Source organism: Bos indicus, chromosome 24 (genome assembly GCF_029378745.1).
Source record: "Bos indicus isolate NIAB-ARS_2022 breed Sahiwal x Tharparkar chromosome 24, NIAB-ARS_B.indTharparkar_mat_pri_1.0, whole genome shotgun sequence".
NCBI classification, from domain to species: domain Eukaryota; kingdom Metazoa; phylum Chordata; class Mammalia; order Artiodactyla; family Bovidae; genus Bos; species Bos indicus.
Window position 1 is genome coordinate 61,120,914 of NC_091783.1, and position 15,391 is coordinate 61,136,304.

The 15,391-nt window shown below is 46.0% G+C and overlaps 1 protein-coding gene across 3 annotated transcripts in view; it reads left to right on the forward strand.

Moving 5' to 3' along the window:
• The window catches only part of TNFRSF11A (TNF receptor superfamily member 11a), a 62,979-nt gene extending 47,924 nt beyond the window's left edge, over nucleotides 1–15,055 (forward strand). For all 3 annotated transcript variants that reach the window (XM_070779144.1, XM_070779145.1, XM_070779146.1), the window contains one exon: nucleotides 12,458–15,055. In XM_070779144.1, the coding sequence (XP_070635245.1) occupies nucleotides 12,458–12,783 (326 nt within the window). In that variant the 3' untranslated portion in view covers nucleotides 12,784–15,055. The remainder of the gene's footprint in view (nucleotides 1–12,457) is intronic.
• Nucleotides 15,056–15,391: the final 336 nt, after the last annotated feature.

Genomic DNA, 15,391 nt, shown 5'->3' on the forward strand with positions numbered 1-15,391 from the left:
GGGACAGAGCCCTTTCTCAGTTGCTGACGTCACAAAGGTACCGTTGCTGCCGTGTGAAAAACGGACGCAGTTCTAGGAAGAGCAATGTTGGCCAAAGAGAAAGAGATCATTTTTTTCTTCCTTAGTGTCATGATATCAAAATGGCAGATTTGAACTGTCCTATGAAGAGTTAAAACAGTGCCCATCTCTGCTTGTATCCTTTATTTCTCTCCAGCATTAAACATCTAACCATGGAAAAAAGGGGAAAAAAATGTGTACCATCCACTAAGTGGTGTTAATTTGCAAGAAGTTTACACTGCTTTTTCTGTCTAAATCTGGTGCTCAGCCATATAAAACATCCGCAGAGCGCTGCCAGCAAGCGGGCCAGATCGTGTTCGCCCGAGGAGCAGCCAGACTGAGTTTTGAGGCTGCGCTGTTTCCTGTATAATTACTTCTACATGAATGGCCTCCTGGTTCCTGGTCCAAACAGCACTTTCTCGTTATTGCTTTTTCTTTCTCCTGGCTGTGCCAGGTCTTAGCTGTGCAATGCGGGATCTTTAGCTGTGTCATTAGTTGGTGCCCCTCCATTGAGATCGTGGAGTCTTAGCCACTAAACCACCAGGGAAGTTCCTCGTTAGTGCTGTGCTGTGCTTAGTCATCAGTCAGTCGTGTCCGACTCTTTGTGGCCCCAAGGACGGTAGCTCACCAGGCTCCTCTGTCCATGGGGATTCTCCAGGCAAAAACCCTGGTATGGGTTGCCATGCCCTCCTCCCGGGGATCTTCCCAACCCAGGGATCAAACCCAGGTCCCCCACATTGCAGGCGGGTTCTTTACTGTCTGAGCCACCAGGGAAGCCCATTATTACTTTAAAAAAAAAAAAGAAAGTTCACTTGCCTGTTCCAGGCCGTAGTTGTGGCTTGTGGGATCTAGCTCCCTAACCATGGATCAAACCCGGGCCCCCACCCTGGGAGCAAGGCGTCTTAGCCGTTGGACCACCAGGGAGTGCTTCTTTACTGCTTTTTAAAAATTGTCGTGCTTTATGTTCTATAAAAATGTGTGAAAGAGGATGGTGCTTGGGTCAAAGTTATGAGTGAGCTTAATCCTAAAAGGCACCATCTTCTTAGGACTTGAGGGAGGTGACCTTTTTATTGGCTTTTGGATTTATATGTGTGAGTATTTAAAATGAAAAAAAAAAATCTTGCAACCAAATCAAGGGGTTTGTGCAGAAATGACAGGCCTGGACACTTCCTCAGTAGGAAAAGCACCTTCTTGGCACCCAACTTTTGCAGACGACGATAGCTCTTCAAACAGCTCCATAAGCATATCTTTCAAAAATAACACCCGACGGTAAGTCTATTATAGCCATGTTACAACTCTTAAAGAGCAGGGAGGATTGTCAGCCAAAAGCAGTGGAGAGGAAAAGACGCTATGGTCGAAGTCTGTGTAACCGTGCCCTAACTGACGCCTTAAAGTCTCCTGATGATGTCATGCTGGTTACCTAGTGACAAGCTCTTTCACCTGGAGTTTGCAGGCTTCTGTCTAGAAAATCATTCCATGTACAAGAAAGAACGGCTTCTGGTGATGCAGGTGTCACCAGCTGGCCGGTGACTTGATTCTGGCTCCTGAGATGACATAATTGGTTCAGACACTTCTGAGCTGGAGAGAGGTGTTTCTTCACGGGGCTCACAATAATTCGTCATGAGCACAATTAACGATTCTTCATGAGCACCAGCTACACGATTCTCTATCAAGTCTTTACTGAGGTTCTGCTGAGACATGGAGACATGGAAAAGTTTGGAAGTAGGGATGGACGCCAGGGAGTGGAGAACATGAAAAGAATCAATAATCTGAGAAAGTGCGGCCCCCCGCGCAGGCCCCTCTCTAGCGGGCGCCCCGTGGGCCCCTTTGCCAGCTCGCCCACCTCCACGTGGCCCCTTTGGCAGGAACCTCTCCCCTTCCTGCTCGAGCCCACATGCTTCCCTTCGTGTGGCTGCCTCGTCCCTGCCCTGTCCCCTTTCCAGAGCACCCAGTGCCTTCTGACCTTCAAGTCCCTGCTCAGATTTTGTCCAACTCTTTGTGACCCCATGGATTATAGCCTGCCTGGCTCCTCTGTCCACGGTTTTCCTGGCAAGAAGACCAGACTGGGTTGCCATTTCCTCCTCCAGGGGATCTTCCAGACCCAAGGACTGAACTCAAGTCTCTTGCACCTCCTGCATTGCAGGCGGATTCTTTAGCACTGAGCCACCAGGGAAGCTCAAATGCTGCTTCCTAAACAAGGGAAACTCCCTGTCTGTGCCCCCAGCAGCCCCTGGTAACAACCCCTGGCATCCTTCTCACCGAGCCCAGGATACCCACATCTTTAACAACAACCATCTTGAGGCAGCCACGGCCAGTTATTTGGTAGGAGTTGCCATGACCGTCACCACGCCTGGCCTTCCTAGTCTCTCCCAAGGCAGCTTGCTTCTGCTGCTGCTAAGTCACTTCAGTCGTGTCCGACTCTGTGAAATCCCATAGAGTAAGGATGCTGGTCCATCCAAGCGGCACAGACACACCCAGGCTCAGGCCTGGGAGCCTGGGACTCAGGAGGGTGAGGGCCCCACCCTACTCCCGGGTACCCCTTCCAGGCCTCCCATCCCTGGGCCCCACCCCGTCCTGAAACGACTGTTTTTGACCATCCACTTCCATCCTGTGAGACCGATAAGGTCTTTTTATCCCAGTTTTCTTCCCCTTTCTCCCCTCCCCTCAAGCAAAGAACAGTCCTCTGTTTCTAGCGCGCTTCTCTTTCCTGCCGAAATGCCATCCACTAACTTGTATTGATTTTGGAAGGTGAAAAGTGTTAGTCACTCAGTCATGTCCAACTTTTCTGGGACCCTATGGACTGCAGCCCACCAGGCTCCTCTGTCCATGGAATTGTCCAGGCAAGAATACTGGAGTGGGTTGCCATTCCCTTCTCCAGGGGATCTTCCTGACCCAGGGATTGACCCTGGGTCTCCTGCACTGCAGGCAGAGTCTTTGCTGTCTGAGCACCAGGGAGACTTTGTTTACTGAGCCACATGTTTGACATTTAGCCAAGTATTACAGGAGCAGGCATTAGCTCCAGGACTCTATAAGTTAAAAATACTTTATAGTTCAGTTATTTGGTAATAAAATTCAGCATTCATTGGTGCTAAAAGTCAATGCATTATTTCAAAATATATGAAAATTTTGTTCACTATATGCTTTCATTTAGTCCTGCTTACCTTCTTTCTGTTCTAACGAGGCTCATTTTTGGAAAAGGTTTCATTTATGAGCCATTCTAAGTAATTTTCAAGCATGATTCAGAATGGAACTATTAAATCCTGCTTCCCTTCCCATATCATCATAGACCCAGTTTCTTCCAAATGCCTGAAACAGATCTTACATTTCCATAAAAAGGAAAATCACATGAGAAGCATATGGGTTAAATATAAAATATGTTTTTAAAAAATTCCAGAAGAACCCAATATAGCTTGGGTAATTTGAGTGTATTTGTGTATATTTTTAGTTCTTTTCCTTGGAAGAAAATCTACATGACAATTAGGTGATAATATTTGCTATAGTTCTTGTGATTTAATATTCATACATCATGCATTTTAAACAACATAATAAGCCTTTGAGGAGACAAGTGTGCATTACCTTGCTTTAAAATGTAAATTCTGTCAGGAATTGGGTTCTTACAAGGAAGCTTATTCTCTCTGCCTGAGAAATAGTGATTCCATGGAGCTTGCTATGAAAACAGGGAGTTCACAAAGTATATACATCTTTCTGGTCTTGATAAGATACTTCATTTGTTCATTGTTTCTGTTGACTTAAAATGCTATTTTTAACTTTCTCAAATGACCTGAAAATTTTTCCTAAATCACATTAAATATTAATGTGAAGCCAACCAACCCATTTTAAATGTTAGAAACTTCAGATTTTCTAATTTAATGAAAACCCTCAAGACTTCCCTGGGTAGTCCAGTGGTTAAGACTCCATGCTTCCAATGCAGGGGGCTGGGGCTCAATCCCTGGTCAGGGAACTGCACACCACGTGCTACAACGAAGACCAGGTGCAGCCAAATAAATAAATATCCAGAAAATAAAAAAGTCAGAACTCTCATGTCATGCTGGTTCTCAAAGCATCCTTTTAGATAGCCTTCACATAGAGGTCTAACAATCGCCTGTGTTAAGAGATATATTAAGACTGTTCTGACATCCTGAAGGTTGTATTTTTATCAGTGATATCAGAGGTATGAGAGTTGGACCATAAAGAAGGCTGAACACCAAAGAATCGATGCTTTTGAATTGTGATGCTGGAAAAGACTCTGGAGAGTCCCTTGGACAGCAAGGAGATCAAACCAGTCAATCCTAAAGGAAATCCAACCCTGATTATTCATTGGAAGGACTGATGCTGAAAGTGAAGCTCCAATACTTTGGTCGCCTGATGTGAAGAGTCAACTCATTGGAAAAGACCCTGATGCTGGGAGAGATTGAGAGCAAGAAGAGAAGGGGACGACAGAGAAGGAGATGTTGGATGACATCATTGGCTCAATGGAGATGAATTTGAGCAAACTGGGAAACAATGGAGAACAGAGGAGACTGACGTGCTGCAGTCCCTGGGGTTGCAAAGAATTGGAAGTGACTTAGCAACTGAACGACAAAATCAGAGGTATGCGTTACCAGATGCTGGCTAAGTTTGGCTTCCCTGGTGGCTCAGACAGTAAAGAATCTGTCTGTAATGTGGGAGCCCCAGGTTCGATCCCTGGGTTGGGAAGATCCCCTGGGGAAGGGAATGGCAACCCACTCCAGTGTTCTTGCCTGGAGAATTCCAAAGACAGAGGAGCCTGGAGGGTTACAGTCCATGGGGTTGCTGAGAGTTGGAACTGGATGAGCGACTAATGCTTACCTTCTTACTTCCTCACAGAAATCCTATGGGCACATTCCTCACCCAGGACCACACAGCGAGTCAGCAATGAGACCACAACTCATACAGCTGATTCTGAAGCCTGTGCCTTGAACCATGGCATGGTCTCCCTACAAATCAGTGCCAATGATACTGTTTTCATTTGTTTATCGTGCACTGGAGAATCCTCAGTGAGCCACAGAATACAGGCAAACTTGGGCCGGGATCACTGGCTACTCAGGTTGAGCAAGGGGCAGTGGTGAGGCCAGGCCAGGCCCAGAGGTTTCCACGGGAAGAGACGCTAGTGTCTGTGTCAAGAGGTGATGGCTCCCCTGGCCTGAGTCCCCTCTGTTGCAGTTACCAATTCTTTGGTGAGGAAGGCTCTTTCTTCCACATGCCTCAAACCTCATCCTGTTTTGCAAGTAAAATAAAGTTAAAATAAATGCCAGGGGCAGCTTTGATTGGGAAAAAGCTGGCAGAAAGGCAGCTTCAGACAGTGAGGAAGAAGGAAGTGACTGGCCTGGTTTAGCTTGTATTCCCAGAGGTCTGTGGCTTGTATGTGTGTGCTCAGTCACTTCAGTCGAGTTCCACTCTTTGTGACCCCATGGACTGTAGCCTACCAGGCTCCTTTGTCCATGGTTATTTCCCAGGCCCCTCCTCCAGGGGATCTTCCTGACGCAGGGATCAAACCCACGTCTCCTGCAACTCTGGCATTGCAGGTAGATTCTTTACCTGCTGAGCCACCGAGGAAGCCCCTGCGGACAACTGGGACCTATAAAGACCTCAAGATGCCTTAAGGCATCTTGGACAAGTCTCATGCGCCCCATTCCTTCTTCACATTCCCCCCTTACCAGCCAGAACATCCTGTCGCGTCCTTGGTTCTCAGTGGAGAGAGCTACCCCTTCCAGGGCATGCACCAACTGCAGAAACCATGGCAACCATGGGGCACCCACCGTGTGGACATGCAGTCCTATTGCCTCACCACCCCAGGGCCTCGCCCTGTCAGGTCCGTTCGCACGACCATGTAAAACCCGCTGAATGGTAGAAAGCAGATCTTAGGGAATGATTAGTTGTAGGCAAGGACAATTCTGGACTGAGGCATAACACAAGATAGGGATATCAGCAACTCACTCAAAGCCTTGACCTCCTCTTGGACTTGCTTGGTGGTCCAGTGGTTAAGACGCTGAGTTTCCAGTGCAGGCAGCACACGTTCAATCCTGGTCCGAGAACTAAGATCCCATATGTTGCATGGTCCAGCCAAAGAAAGAAAGAAAGAAAGAAAGAAACCTTGACCTACTGTAGTGCTACATCCAAGTCACAGCTGACCTGCATGATGGAAAACGAGACAGTGGGGGAATTTGTGTAGAGTTACTCAGATGAGCGTTCAAACCAGAGATGGTTAGAATGATGGATCACTTCAGCAAGAAAACAAAAGTTGGTTAGATATCTAGAGGTAAGTGCCCTTTCAGTCTTCAAGATCAGTTGAAATCCTTCAGCAAGACAGCAGTGGGAAAATCACATGGCTGCTCGAGACCTTTCCCCGTTGGGAAGTGTCATGAGCACAACTGTTAGATTCTGGGAGGAGTAATGCCAGCCTTGCACCTGTGAAAAATTCTTTGTTATTTCCCAAGCGTTTTCTAAGCCACCATCTCGTTCAACCCTACGCTGTCCTGCCAGGCATTCACACATCCCTGTATTCATTCACTTCACATTTATCATGTGCCTGCTCTGGCGCTGCACCTGCCAGGCTAGATGGGCCTGAATGCTGATGCTCGTTTCATAAAGGAGCAGACTATACTGTTAGGTGGTTTGTCCCGGATTCCACAGCGAGTCGAGGCCAAGCCGGGGGGGTGGCGGGAATCAGGGCTTTCAGAGCCTGTCTGCTCCTCCGTCCCAGCCCCGTTTCTGGCCCTCCTGGGCTCAGGAAGCTGCTGAAACCAGCACCCCGCTAGTCACTGTCACGCACTTTCTGCTCTTCAGGGAGTGAGACACTACTCTAAGCCACCAAAATCTTTTTGCTATTGAAGTTGAGACGGCCGAGACTAGCACGCCATTGAAGTTAGTAGATTACTTGCAGGTGAGTCTGCATGTGACAAGGCTGGGAAAGAAGGGTATTAGTTTTCATTATTAAAGTCACGTTAGTCAGTCCAGGGGGGAAGGAAGCAAGCCTGAGGCACTCAGGTGCAGAGTAACGGCAAGCTGGTGTGATAATGCTGCCCGTCTAGTATAGAGGGGACACGTTGTGAGCTCTGGACTCGGGGTGTTGTACCACTGTTCCTGCTTCCCTGGTGGCACTGGTGGTAAAGAACCTGCAGGAGACATGTGGGGCGAGGGTTCGATCCCTGGGTCGGGAAGATCCCTGGAGGAGAGCATGGCAACCCACTCCAGTATCCTTGCCTGGAGAATCCCATGGACAGAGGAGCCTGGCGGGCTATAGTCCACGGGGTCGCAAAGAGTAGGACATGGCTGAGCGACTGAGCACACAGGTCACGTCACTGTTATTACTGTAATAGTGACCTAGCTTAATCTTAATCTAGCTCCACTTAACCACAGATGAACCTGCATTCTCCTAGCCTCTGTAGAGGGAGCTGATGGAAGCCGACCACACACTGACGGATGACTCACAGCTAGTGGGTCACTCTAGGCTGGAACGCCTGGGACCTGCTGCTCCTAGCCAATGAATGGCCAAGCTTACTAAAATCCATGGGTCATCCCAGTCCCATGAGTGTGAGCTGATCCTTTTGTAATTTAAAACTTTAACTGTACATTAACTGGCTTAAAAAAATGAATTTGATAAGCATGAGAATTATTTCTATGAAAATGATGAAGTGCTTCAGGACAATTCAAAGAATGAGCTGCCAAAATCGTTTTGCTGTTGCAGGTGGGATTGGTGAGACTGTGCAAGATTGGGGGATAAAACGCTAGAAGGATTCTGCAGTTGGACCACCTGGCAGCTGACTGAGTGCTCACTGTACTTTTTAAAATATAATCTAAATTTTGTAATTAATTGTTTATTCGGCTGCTCTGGGTCTTGTCTGCGGCACGCAGGATCTTTAGTTGGGGCCTGCGAACTCTTAGTTGTGCAGCACGTGAGATCCAGTTCCCTAGCCTGGGGTAAAACCTGAGCTCCCCGCATTGGGAGTGCAGGGTCTTAGCCGCTGCACCGCCAGGGAAGGCCCCTCCTTTCACTTTAAATGAACCAAAACAGGATCAGAGGCAAAACCTTCGGGGTATCGCTGATCCAGTCAGCAGACCTTCTCTCAAAGGGACAAGTCTCGGTAGTTCTCTCAGAAAGTGGGTGTTGAAAGTTCTACAGCAAGTGATGTGACGTGAACACCAAGGAAACATATCGTACAATCTGTGTTGTAGGAGCACTGGTGGATATCCTCTGCAACTCAAGAGTTTTTAAAAACTTAAGTTCTTTCTCAGTAGAGAAAAGTAGATCGGCAGACAGGTCTGCAATATTGAAACATGTCCAGTTTATAAACTGTTACCTCCCCCAAGAGTGACACTAAGTTAGAGCATCAGTGAGGGGGAGAACACAGAGCAGGGCTTCTGAGGGCTGTCTGTCACCAGCTGTGAAGTTTCCAGAGCCCAGGGCAGTGAAACTACGAAGCCCCTTCTGCAAATATTAGTAAGAGTTTCAAGACGGCAGCAACATTAAACAAGCCTGGGGCCCTTCTGAGCACAGGGTCCTGGGTGGCTGCACGGGTTACGTGCCCCTGAACATGGCTCCGTTGCCACTGACTGCTACTGGCAAATAAGTAGAACTTCTTAAAGAAGTCTTGTCTGTACCAGTTTATTCCTCTCATAAAAAGTCAGTGTGAATAGGACAGACTTGGACTTGATCAAAGATGGTCTTTATCATTAATTGTACTTCTGATAAGGAAATACATGAAGAATAAAATTGAGCATCTCATACTCTTTCTAAGTAACTGGTCTTTACATCCTAATTGTCAGGAATTTATAAAGTTTTGTTTTTTTTCGTTCCTCCCCCCTCTACTTTACCTCCCCATCCCAAGAATAATATTCTTGATCCAATCTATGGATCAAAGAATTCTGAAATGTTTAAATATATCTCTTATGCAAAAGGGTTTGAGTTCTATTTTGGAAAAAATTAGAAAATAAGAATATAGACCCTATAGAGTAAATCAAAGATATGTTGGCCATGAGGCAAAGGCATGGAATGAAATTCTTAAGAAGAAAAGTTTAACACAAAATCTTGACGTGTAAGAGGATGGTTTAAAAACTGTTTTTCAATCTGAGTTCAGACAGACTGAAGATTCTGACAAGGAATAAGGTTAACAACAATGGAGTCATGATGATGATTTGTTGGAAAACAAAATTTTAAAGGATGGAGAAATTATATATACCATGACAAAAACAGATAAATCAATATGAAGAGGATATTTGATTCAAGACCATAAATCAGTCATACTTTGGTGAGCATTGCCTTGTGTGTAGGTTTATATAATTTTGGAAAAATGACAGAATCAGCAGTCAATGTTGAAATAATAAAAAGCTAGAAGAAATACACCAAGAAAAAAAAAATCACACTTTAAAGCCACTTACAATTGCTGCTCTTATTAAATAAACATAGTATCTTTTGTTTTTTATTGTTAAACGTGGTATATTTTAAACTGGACTGGAATGTTTATGGTATACACGTATCACTTCTGATTTCTCACGTTGACTTTTGTGTTTAGTGATCCCTCAACTAGGAAGACTTCTCTTGGCTATTATATTCATTCATTCTGCTGCTGCTATGGTAGAAGCCCTTGTGTCAGGCTTGGTTGGTTGCTGAGTTACTTGAAAAAGTCATTTACAAGTTCATATCTTAAACATCTTTAACTTAAAACACATAACTTACATTCACACGTTGACTTTTTTTAGTACAGGGACATATGTGTTGGTTGGTTATAGTTTCCGGAGCCTTTTTCACATTAACCACACCATCCTAATTCCCAATTTCTGTTTCTTTAGTGGGGAATGAGAAATTATAGATCTTTGCAGAACAAATTTGAGTGTAAACTCCTTCTGCATTTTTAAAGACTCCTTTTCTTGTTTTCTTTTAACAGAGGCCTTGTCCAGTTCAGCAGCTGGTTGATGTCTTTTGTGTTTAGTGTCTCACATTTATTTGGGTCATTGCAAAGCATTCACTTTAGTTTTCTTAGAAGCATTTGCCTTTTTTCACACTTACCTTTCACAACTTTACACAGAGAGAGACAGACCTTGGGTGTACTGCAGGCTCAGTTCCAGACCACCACAAGAAAGCACACATCATAGTCAAGTGAGTCGCATGAACCTTTTGGTTTCCCAGTGCATATGAAATTGTGTTTACACCATATGCTGTCTACTAAGTGTGACAGCATGTCTAAAAACAATGTAGATACCTTAAAAATCCTTTATTGCCAAGAAATGCTGACATTATCTGACATTGCAGGTTGCCACAAACCTTCAATTTATACAAAACCCAGTGTGTTCAAAGCACAATAAACTCAAGCAAGAAAACAAGGTATGCTTGTATTTAATTAGATTTCATGAGTTCAACTAGTTAAAAACAGACCTGAGAACTTGGTAACTGGTGGGAGCAGAAAGACATCGGCATACTGGAGAGTAGACCCCTAGGTTAGGGTGTGCTGGATTATAGGCACACCTGTTTATTTTTTAATTTTTGTTTCATATTGGAGTTTAGTTTTATTTACAATGTTGTTTTAGTTTCAGGTAGATAGCAAAGTGATTCAGTTATATGTATACCTATTCTTTTTCAAATTCTTTTCCCTTTTAGGTTATTGCAGAATATTGAGTTCCTACAAAGACAGAAGGTGTTTGTAGGTTATCTGTCTTAAATACAGCAGTATGTATATATCAATTCCAAGTTCCCAACTTATGCCCTCTTTCACTTTTCCCCTTTGTTAACTATAAGCTGTTTTCTGTGAGTCTGCTTCTATTTTGTAAATAAGTTCATCTGTATCATTTTTTTGATTCCTCATATAAGTGGTATCGTATGATATTTGTCTGTCTGACTTGCTTACTATGATCATCTCTAGGTCCATCCATGTAGCTGCAAATAACACTATTTCAGCTTTCTGAAGGGCTGAGTAATGTGCCATTGTATGTATGTACCACTTTTCTTTATTCATTCCTGTTGATGGACATTTAGGTTGCTCCCGTGTTTTGGTTATTGTAAACAGCACTGCAATGAACACCGGGCTGCATTATCCTTTCAAACTATAGTTTTCTCTGGATATATGCCCAGGAGTGGGATTGCTGGATCATGTTTAAATGTTTTAGAGGGAATGGAGAACGTGTTGCTGAATGGAATACTAGCTAGCCTTGCCTAAGTTGCTTGGGGAATTAATAAATTCCCCTGCCACCACCCATCTAGGGTCACACCCAACACAGCTACCTATGGGAAAAACGGCGTGAGTTATAACTCCTCAATTATGACTTCCAATTTGTGGCTCATATTTGAAATCTGTTTTCATTGAAATCCCTGTAATGGGCCACAGGGCCTGTCTCAGCATCTCTGCAGGTGCCCTTTGGGTGGATGGAAAGGCTCCTGGGATTCCCTGGATGCTGTTGGTTCTTAAGTCAGACCATCCAAAATACGCCCTCCATATGGGAGGAAATCTCTTCATGGAGAGTAATGATAAAAAGTTTTACTTGTGTAAATTTTTATTAAGCTTTGTCATAACAGAGAAGGAGCAGAACAGATGGCGTTAACAGTGAGGCGCTGTTTGTTGTGCTGTTCGCCTTCCCTGGTCAGACTGAGATTCTGCTTGTGTTGCTGACGGTTGGGGCTTTGCTGCTTCTGCTTGGTTTCTGGCACTGATTTTCACCCGGGGTCATTTCTAGAGCAATTAGTCTTTAAAGTAGGAGGCAGTAGGTGTCCTAGTATTCACTGAACTTTCTATTTGGTTTTCAAAAGGCTCACTAATTAAAGACTGGCTAAATCCAGTCACCCACAAAAGGTCATGATAGAACACCCTGGGGACAAAACAACCCCCCACCTCAGGGTTCAGAAGGGAACAGTGTTTTGTAAGATTGTTTTTGAGTTTTTTTTTTTTTTTTTTCCCCTTAATCTTTTTCTAGGAGTTAAAAAAAAATGTTAAGGAAGTTAATTTCTGCTAGATCCTGGGCCCACGTGGCCCCAGGGCCATCCAGGGCTGGGCTCAGGGACCTCTCCAGGGAGGGTAAAAAGATGGGAGCGCGCTGAGCGAGGAGGCTGGGCTGAGGTGGGCCCCGGGTCGGGTCAGCGGCGGCCTCCCCTCCAGCCTCTGCTGCTTTCCCGACACACGGACCACCGCTGCGCCCTGGGCCGTGTCTGCGGCGCATCCGTCACACGCGCGCGCCGGCCGCAACACCGGAGCCCATCCGTGGGCCTGCGGTGCTGCCCGCGTGCCGCCCACGCGGCCAGCGACGACGCCCGAGCTGCCTCCTCCTCGCGCCCCTCCTCCTCTCTGGGTCAGGCCGGGGGAGGTGACGGCGCGCGTGTCCGGAGCCGGGTGGGTCCACCAGCCTCCCGCCCAGATCCCTGACTCACTCTGCGCTTCCCTCTTCCTCTCCCCTGCAGGCAGTGTGACTGGAAACAGTAACTCCACGTTTATTTCCAGCGGGCAGGTGATGAACTTCAAGGGCGACATCATCGTGGTCTACGTCAGTCAGAACTCGCAGGAGGGCCCGGCGGGGCCGGGCGGCGGCGCGGGGGAGCCGGCGGGACGCCCGGTGCAGGAGGAGAGCTCGCCGCGCTGCGACTCGTTCGCTGGCCTCGGGCCGCGCTTCCCGGATGCGTGCGCCAGCCTCGACGTGGGCCCAGGACTGCAGGAGTGCGGCGCCCCGGAGCCCGACAAGGCCTCGCGGCCGGTGCAGGAGCAGGGGGCGGCCGAGACGCGGCGCTGAGCCGGGAGCAGCATTGGCGGTTCTCTGCGCCCCTCGGGGCCGCTGGGCCTGCACACGCGGGCCCCGCACGTCGGAAGCCGCGTCGCCGCCCGGCGGCGGGGCGGGGCGGGGCGGGGCGCGACGGGGCGTGGTCTTGGAGGGGCGTGGTCCCTGTTGGGCGCGGCCGTTGCCCGGGGTCTGCGCCTTCACGCCCCTGCGTTCGGTACAGCTGCGTGAAATGACCCGGCGTCCTTCGTCCACCTTGCTTAAATGGGATCGAGGACTTTGGCGGGGGGGAGGGGGGAATGTACGTTTGTTATTACTACTCTGCCGTCCACAGTCAAGTGTCAACGCATTGCACAGGTACACGTGGCTGTCTTCAGTCGCTCCCCTTTTTACCTCCTTTTCTAGTTTTTCTTCTCCTTTAACCTCCCATTATCAGCTCATCAGTGGTTTGTCTCTAAATGGCATCTGTTTCTACGGCTGTCCCGTTCCATTTGGGTCTGTATCCTCCCCCCCAGCCCTTTGTCCATATTTGATATTTGTATTTCACTGTCTTTCATAACGTTTTTCTTGATACTGTCTCCTCACCCCACCCCGTTTCTTTCTTTTTACTATTTAACGATTTTCTTGAAAATTCTCCTGCGGGTGACGGTCTTTTTTATATTTCTTTCACCCCTTCTCACAAGCAGGTGCCTGTGTGCAGTGATGGAGGGGGTGGGGGCGAGGAGTCTGTATTAAGCACTTTTGGGAAAAGGCTAGAAATGTGAAACCTGGCGGGAAGCTTGGGAAACAAGAGGAGAGACTTTGAGCTTTTGAAAACTTTTCTGAGTTCTCAGTTTTTTTAAAGGAAGGGAGAATCCCCCTAAATATTTTTAGGTGTGTGTCAACTTCTGGGCAGCCCAAAGCTGCAATTTGTGTCTTTCTCCTTTAATCCATCTCAAAATGGTTCATCCCCATCCCCATCCATATGCCAAGATGAATGTGCATACCCATCCTAGCAGAGACAGCAGAACTTGGGTAACTAAGTCTCTAAAAATCTCCAAGTTTCTGCACTTGGCATTCTCATTCTCGAGAATGGGGAAAACATGGAAAATGAGTAGGATATGGGATGGTGGCCTGCACACTCAGTGAAAAAAAGAAGGTGCTGCAAAAGTTCAAGAAAGGAAGAATAAAGACGTTAATATGCATTGTTTATTTCTAAACAAGAAGAGCATAAATGTGTTAGGCAGTAGGCCCCATTTTCTTCCTAAATATGTGTCTTTAGTTTAGCCTTGTAGAAGTGGAAAACATTCCTGTTATTTTCCGTGCATCTGAATTAAAAACCAAGTCCTTATATTGTGAACTTAAGAAGATGTATCACAGAGATGCTTTCTCTTAGCATCAGTGCTGTTGTGAGGAAACATACAGTGTGACCAGGTTGAAAGGAGTTACCCGGCGTGTTTCATCTATTGGGCCAGTTAGCCTTTGTTTTCCTCAGATACTAGAGTCACAATGCCTGAGCACATTAAAATTGATTTTGTGGATCTGGTAGGTTTTGAAAGTGCTAATAGTAGTCACTGTCCAGACTTCAGTGACCTCACACAAGGGTTTCTCCCTGTTGGTTGCAGGTCTGTTGGAAATGCTACAATAGTAGCTGTCGATGATGATTTTTAATGGAGAAGCAGAGGTGGCTCTATAATTTCTGTGGCTCCTTAGCAGACATGAAAAATGGCAGGAAATAAGCTTATTGCCAGAATGATCCGTTGGTGAGAATTTACTGTCTGCACTGCCCTTTGAGATAACATCCATCCAAAGAGAGATGTTATAAAAATGGAAGTAACTATTATACCTTTGGTTATATTACAGTTCACTGAGGAGAAGGCAGAGCTAAAGCCCCAAGTTTCTACTGTGACTGTCACATCTCACTGATACTTTACCTTTCTCTGCTTTCTTTTTTAAAATTTTTCCTACAAAAAGGCACTAATGGTAATTTTTGACACTTTCCCTACTTGGAAGTAACAAAAGAATGCTACAGTGAATGTTAAAGTATCTTGAGCTCCTTAAATAGAAGGTGCTAAATAAACGCATAAGAATCTACTTTCAGAAGAAGCTATATTCTTTGCCATGCTGATCCTTGCTAATTCTGTACTGATCCAAAGACAGTTAAATGATAGGAAATGGACAGCAAATATAGCTCTGTGTCTGTATTATAGAGTTGTGTGTGACCGATGTAAACAGGATGAAATGGAGACAGTAATGGAAAACTGGGGAATGTGATAAAGAGATTATTAAACTTATATTTGACAACACACTTTTTTTCATGGCTTGTTTAAACAAATCTTTTTGTGAAATAATGACCTGACTTCTTTCTGATCTCTGTGGCATGCTGTGGTATCAAATGTTGGTTATACTGTGTCATTGGTGGAAACCTTGACAAGAGCTGGGACGTAAGGTGCCTTGTTTTAATAATATAGCCACCGTAGATCCCGCCAGTAAAACTCCTTAAAGTGCGGGTTGCTGTGCGGTGGAGGGGTTGAAGGGAAATGGAGCCTGGTGTTTTCTACCCCCACCCTAGTTCAACTCTCAGAAATAGAAAGAATTACTTTCTTCGCTCTCCTTGTAAGGAAAAGAGCAGTTTGAGTGTGAG